Source organism: Cynara cardunculus (assembly GCF_001531365.2).
Source record: "Cynara cardunculus var. scolymus isolate 2C chromosome LG 13, CcrdV1, whole genome shotgun sequence".
NCBI lineage: Eukaryota > Viridiplantae > Streptophyta > Magnoliopsida > Asterales > Asteraceae > Cynara > Cynara cardunculus.
In genome coordinates, this window is record NC_037540.1 from 34514534 (window position 1) to 34521674 (window position 7141).

Consider the following 7141-nt stretch of genomic DNA (forward strand, 5'->3'; position numbering starts at 1 on the left):
ACCAAATCACCAATAAGCAAACAATAAAATCAAAGAAGTAATTAAAATTAAAGACTAGATTTGGAAATTAGAATATTTACCTACTCCAGTGAACTGCCGAAAGGAAAAACCGAGGCGAAGAAGCAGGCAGCGATGAAGATTGTTAGATTGATGAAGAAGAAGAAGTGGCGTGAACAGTGAACCTCTCGTTTGTCGTTTCTCGTTCCATCGTTCGTGAAGTCGTGAATTGTCGTCTTCGTCTATCTCTACTCTCTCGAATCTCGTCTGTCGTTCCTCTGTCTCTCTCGTCTGTCGTCTCGTCCGTCAAGGTTAGGAACTTAGGCCGTTAGGCGTGAACTGATGAAGTGAACGAGGGGGCCTCTTACAACATGATGTTGGGGGCCCAATTGTACTCAATTAAAAATTACAAGTAATTTTTTTTAGGCTTTGTAAAATAGTTTTTGTTGGGGGCCCAGGACCCCAACCAGTCCTCACTATATCCGCCCCTGGATTTTAGTGTCATCAAGCTACTTTGGTGTAATTATGATCTACAAGAGATTGACGTGATGAAAAGGCGTACATATCATAAGTTTGGGGGTGTGGATATATATTCACAGATGTTCTCTCTATTAAGTTTGATCGCCATAAGGTGAGGGTCAACAGGTTGTAGCACCCCCTTGCGGGGTCCAAGGCGCAGGCCCTAACGGTGAATTTGGGTTCTGAACATTTTGAATGAAATTCAGAAGGTTGGAATCCTTACTGAGTATGGTAAGAAAACTTGGTAATTTGGAGACTAAGTATGGAATCAGAAGCTTCTAAATTGAATAAGAAGCCTTTGAGTTTGCATTAGAAGCTTCTGATTGAGAAGGCTTTTAACTCGAGGCTTCTGAGCCTTTTGACTCAGAGCTTTTGATTCGTTGGATCTTATCTGTAAGTGGTTATAAGTGTCTAATTGTATGTAACCATTGATCTCTCATATAAATATGTTAAACGTGGAATCTGGGTGTGTATATATACACTTGATTTTACAGCCTTTAAGATCAAAATAATCATTGAATTATCCGAATACTCATTTTGTTATTCGCCAAGCTTATAGGACGGAATTAGTGTATTAGAAAAGCAAAGAATATATAGAATTTCATAATATTATCCATATATAACTCATGCCTATCCTGTAATCGATCCCGATCCTCTCATATCGGGACTCTTTTTACTCCTTGATTCTAGGCTAGAGTTGTATATCTTTTTACTCCTTGATTCTAGGCTAGAGTTGTATGTATAGTCTAGGCTCTAAGTAATCGGTTGTATCAGAAACTCAAGCAATAAAGAAGCAAAATTCTATATGGTATGAGAGTAGGTTTTAGCATTGCTCAATAGATCAACCTAACCCGAAGCTGCCATTGGCACTATAGCTGGCGACAAGAATGACTCCAACAAGAATGAAGGGAGCGGTCCAAATGTCAACTCTCCCTTCTACATCCACCCGTAAGACCATCCACGATAGATGCACGTCAATGATGCTTTAACGGACAACAACTATAAAGATTGGGTCCAAGAGATGGAAAATTTTTTATTTGCTAAGAACAAGATTGGCTTCATCGATGGAACAATAAAGAAATCAGAAAAGACTGTTGCGGATCATATGGCTTGGATGCGATGTGATACGATGATCAAAGGGTGGCTCACGACTGCCATTGACAAGGACATTCAAACCAGCGTAAAATACGCTAACAATGCCGCTGTCGAACCTTCATGAAAGGTTTGGAAAGGAAAGTGCACCCCGTGCATATGAACTAAAACAAACGATCTCCAATACCCGGCAAGATGGCATGACCGTTTCTGCCTATTATACAGAGCTTCGAGGATTATGGGATGAAATTCAATTTGTCCTTCCTACCCTTCAGTGCTCTTGTAATGGATGTGCTTGTGGTCTCATAAAATCGCTAGATGATCTCAGGGAGAAAGAGAAACTCTACGAATTTCTCATGGGGTTGGACAGTGAGTTCTCGATTGTGAGGACTCAGATACTCGCATTGAAACCCACACCATCGCTTGGAAGCACCTATCACTTGGTTGCAGAAGACGAGCAGCAGATATCTATAACTAACGCCAAGAGACCTACTACTGAAGCAACAACGTTTCAGGCTTACGTAAACATGATGTGAGCCAACAAGGCAACGAAGTCATGAAGAAGAATGCAAAACAGATGGAACACTGCAGTTTTTGTGACAAAAACGGTCATTCTCGTGAGGGGTGTTTCAAACGCATTGGTTATCCAGAGTGGTGACCAGGAAAGAATAAGCAAGACAAGATAAAACCGAGAGTTGCTTGTGTGAATCAAGCCCCATTGAGGGCCTAACCAAATATCAATATCAGAAGTTCCTAAAACACTTTGCACCCGAAGAAAATAAAACAAAGAGTGACGCACCACCAACAACAAACATGGCAGGTAAAATAAGTCACAATTATTCATGGATCATCGATACAGAAGCTACTAAACACATGACCAGCAGAACTGACATCCTTGAAGATATAATCTCTTATATTAATGAAGAACTCGTAACCATACCCAATGGAGAGGTTGTGCCTGTAGAAGGAAGAGGAAATCACACCCTACCAAACGGGACTAAAGTGAAAGGAGTCTTGCATATTCCCGATTTCAATTGCAACCTTTTATCTGTTAGTAAACTTTCAAGTGATTTAAAGTGTGTTGTAAGCTTTTTCCCGGATTTCTTTCTCATGCAGGACCTAGCTTCGAGGAACTTGATTGTAGCGAGTAGATGCACGAATGGTCTATATCGGATGGGAAGGCTTGGAATGAAGAGAAATGCTATGATGTCAAAGGTTGATATGTGGCACAAGAGGTTAAGACATGCTAGTGGAGAGAAGTTGACTCGAATAAGTTTCCTTAGAAACATTTCGTTTAAAAATAAAGATCATGTTTGTGATTCTTGTGTTAAATCCAAACTTACGAGACAACCCTTTCCGATTCGTGTTACTAAAACAAATGCTTGTTTTAATTTGTTGCATTGTGACATATGGGGAAAATATCGAACGCCTTATTTTTCAAAAGCAAGTTATTTCTTGATTATTGTAGACGATTTCAAAAGGGTGGTTTGGGTCTTTCTTCTAAAACACAAACATGAAGCAAGCACATGTTTGATTGACTTTCACAAGATGATTAAAACTCAATTTGAAAGGAATATTAAAAGAATCAGGTGTGACAATGGTGGTGAATTTACCTCCAACCAAATGACAAATTTTTATGCCGAGCATGGAATAGTTTTAAAAACAACTTGTCTACATACCCCACAACAAAATGGGGTTGTGGAGCTAAAACACATGCATTTACTTGAGGTTGCTTGAGCTTTAAAAATTGAAGCATGTCTTCCAGCAAAGTTTTGGGGTGAGTGCGTTTTGACAGCAACGTACATCATTAATAGATTGCCTTCAAAAATTATCGAAGACAAAACTCCATACGAGCTGTTATATGGTCATAAGCCAAACTATGATCACATGAGAATCTTCGAATGCTTGGTCTATTATCGGAGTACATAAGTTTGAAATAAGAGGAAGACCAAGAGTTTTTGTAGGTTATCCTCATGGTACAAAGGATTACAAAATTTACGACCCGAGCCATAATAAAATTATTGTGTCAAGGGATGTAAAGTTTGCTGAGAATTATTTTCCTTTTAGCACCAATGTCAAAGAGGACAAAGGAGAAAGTGATGATGAAATTGAGGTGCCTTATGACGTGGGAGAGGCACTAAATCAACAAAACGAAAAGAAGAATGAACCAACCGATGGAGGGGATTCTAATCCAAATGACTCTTCAAGTGACTCCACCAATGAAGAGGATGGACAACCCTTTAAAGAAACTGATGCTAATATTGAAGTTGAAAGTCATGAAACCAATCATGATGAGAATGTTAATGGCGAGGGTGGTAATGTCGACCAAGGCAGAGAGAGAAGAAACAGGTCAAGACCCAAGCACTTGGAAGATTACGTGGTCAAGCTCCCTCCATTTATAGACCATTAGCAACCCGTCCCAAATCAAGAAGCCTCCACGGTATACCCTTTGGCTAATTATATTTCTTAAGAATTTTTTTTGAAATCTCACAAAGCATTCTTGGCGACCATCACCTCCAATGATGAGCCAAAGACTTTTAACCAAGCAGTGCAGGATCAAATTGGAGAAATTCCATGCAAAGGGAGATACAAGCTTTGGAAGAAAATGAGACGTGGTCTATTGAGGAATTGCCAAGTGAAAACGACCCATAGATTTTAAATGGGTTTACAAAATAAAATACGAGCCAAACGATGAGATAGAAAGATACGAAGCTAGACTCGTCGCAAAAGGGTTTCACTTAAATGGAGGGGGTCGACTATCATGACACGTTTGCAACAGTGGCAAAGTTGGTGACCGTTAGGACTCTCCTTTCTATTACGGTCAAAAGAGATTGGGGCGTTCACCAGTTGGATGTTAACAATGCATTCCTACATGGTGACTTGGATGAAGAAGTTTACATGAAGATACCGGAAGGCTACGAGAAAGAGGGAGGAACCAAAGTGTGCAAGTTGAAGAAGTCACTCTATAGTTTAAAGCAAGCCTCAAGAAATTGGTACCAAATGTAATATTCAGGTTTGAGATTTGAATTTAAATTTTTGGATTTTATATATAAGAAGGTGTGTGTATGTATAATTGTTTTTATTTGAGATAAAATCAATTATGGGAAAAAGGTAAGTCGGTTGTGTGTGTGTGTGTGAGTCGCCATATTAGTGTCTCCTCTTACTATAAATAGTAAGAGGGAAGGATGTAGAGGGTTTTTCATACTGGCTTCATTAGAAAAGTTTTTTTGTGAATTGTACGATTTGGCAGAAAAAAAGAAGAGAATTCAGAATCAAGATTTCCTTGTTCAAGGTGAGTGTATATTGCTTTGAAGTATTGGTTATTACATCTTTCATTGTTAGAATATGTTATTTATGAACTATATTTCATAAATATTTTAGTTAAGTGTTAAACCGGACAAAGAGTGTCCGGAGTCCTTCTTAAACCGGTTAAGAGGTGACTGGATCTCATCTAAATCGGTCAAAGGATTTGGGCGATGTATTGATCGGATTATTTTAAATTGGTCAAGTCATGAGCGGAGTATTGTCCGGACTTGTTATCCGGACAAAGATATTGACTTAATTCTAAGTGTTAATAGGACAATGCTTATACGAGGTGTTGTCCGGATTGTTGACCGGAGATGATGGTTAATCCTATTATTCTAAGTGTTTGTCCTGATTTCATACCCGGACAAAGTTGACCGGACTTCAAATCCGGTTAAAGTGTTGAAATGTTTTTGAAATGTAATGGCGGTGTAACCGCGAGAGAGATGTAATGGCGGTGTAACAGAGAGAGAGAGATGTAATGGTGGTGTAACCGCGAGAGAGAGATGTAATGGCGGTGTAACCGCGAGAGAGATGTAATGGCGGTGTAACCGCGAGAGAGATGTAATGGAGGTGTAACAGTGAGAGATACATAAATAAGTTTATGTATCAGAACATGTTTGATTCTGAACTGATTGTTTGGAATGTATGTTGTTTGTTAAGAATTATGCACTCACTAGACCTTTTTGGTCTAATGCTCAGTTGTTGGACTAACCGGTTTTGCAGGTCATCATACTTCGCAAGATAAAGAAAAGGGAGAAGTTTAAATGATGATGACATTTGTTTACTCATATATGTATTAAAGAAAGTTTTTGTTAGTCCATGTTTTGTAACAATACTATTTTTAGTATTATGAGTATGATGATGTGAATTATCTGTACATGGAATATGTGGGTTGTTACACCAAAAACTAACATCGGTACTCATCAAACTCAAGTTTGAACAATCGCATGCGGGTCATTCCCTCTTCATATACAAACAAGACAAGATTTTCATTACTACTCTCATATACGTTGATGACATTATCATTGTGGGAAATGAGAAGAATAAAATTGAAGAAACAAAAGCCTTCTTGGACAAGAAATTTAGCATAAAGGATTTGGGTCCTTTAAAGTTCTTCCTTGGAATAGAAGTGGCTCGTACTAAAGATGGTTTGGCGTTAAGTCAGAGAAAATATATTCTCGACATTCTAGAGGATGCTGGAATGTTGGGATGTTGACCGTGCTTCTTTCCAATAGAGCAGAACTTGAAACTTAACAAAGATAATGAAAAGCCACGTGTAGATGCAAGTAAGTACCAAAGACTGGTAGGTAAACTATTGTATCTCCAAGCCACTAGACCGGATCTTATATATGCTGTGAATGTCCTGAGTCAATTTGTGTCGGATCCCCGACAAGACCACTTAGATGCAGCCACAAGTGTCTTGAGATACCTGAAAACCACTCTTGGGAAAGGTATCTTCTTTCCGAGACAAGGAGGAACAAATCTCATCACGTATTGTGATGCAGATTGGCTTGGATGCCCTTTCACTCGAAGGTCACGAACAGGATACGTTTTACTCCTAGGAGGGGCACCTATCTCGTGGAAGTCAAAGAAACATATATTTGTCTCGCGGTCATTAGTTGAAGCAGAATATCGAGCAATGGCTACCATAGTAAGCGAGATAATATGGATGTGATGGCTCTTGGATAAACTCGAAGTTAAGCAAAATGGGCCTACACCCATTTACTGCGACAATCAAGTTGCACCAAACATTACCACAAATCCAGTCTTTCATGAACGGACTAAACATGTTGAGATGGATTGCTACTTTGTTAGAGAATGGGTAGAAGCTCAAGAATTTGTTCCTCCCCCCATCCACACAAAGATGCAAATTGCATACCTCTTTACTAAGGCTTTGGGACTACAACAGTTCGAGTCTCTAGTCAGCAAGCTGGGCATGCAAAATCTACATGCACCACCTTGAGGAGAAGTATAGATTTTCATAATATTATCCATATATAAATCATGTCTATCCTATAATCGATCCCTATCCTCTCATATCGGGACTCTTTTTACTCCTTGATTCTAGGCTAGAGTTGTATATCTTTTTACTCCTTGATTCTAGGCTAGAGTTGTATATATAGTCTAGATAAATTGTTGTATATTATGTCGTTTTGGTGGACTAAAATCTTACCCGATAAGTATATAATAGTGTTAAATTTTACTGGTAAGTGTTTGATAAACGGCC

General features: G+C 38.9%; 1 protein-coding gene across 1 annotated transcript; it reads left to right on the forward strand.

The window, feature by feature from the left end:
• Positions 1-1712: 1712 nt before the first annotated feature.
• Positions 1713-2144, forward strand: LOC112524996. Its single transcript, XM_025134942.1, has one exon. The coding sequence runs from the start codon at positions 1713-1715 to the stop codon at positions 2142-2144; it is 432 nt and encodes a 143-aa protein (XP_024990710.1).
• Positions 2145-7141: the final 4997 nt, after the last annotated feature.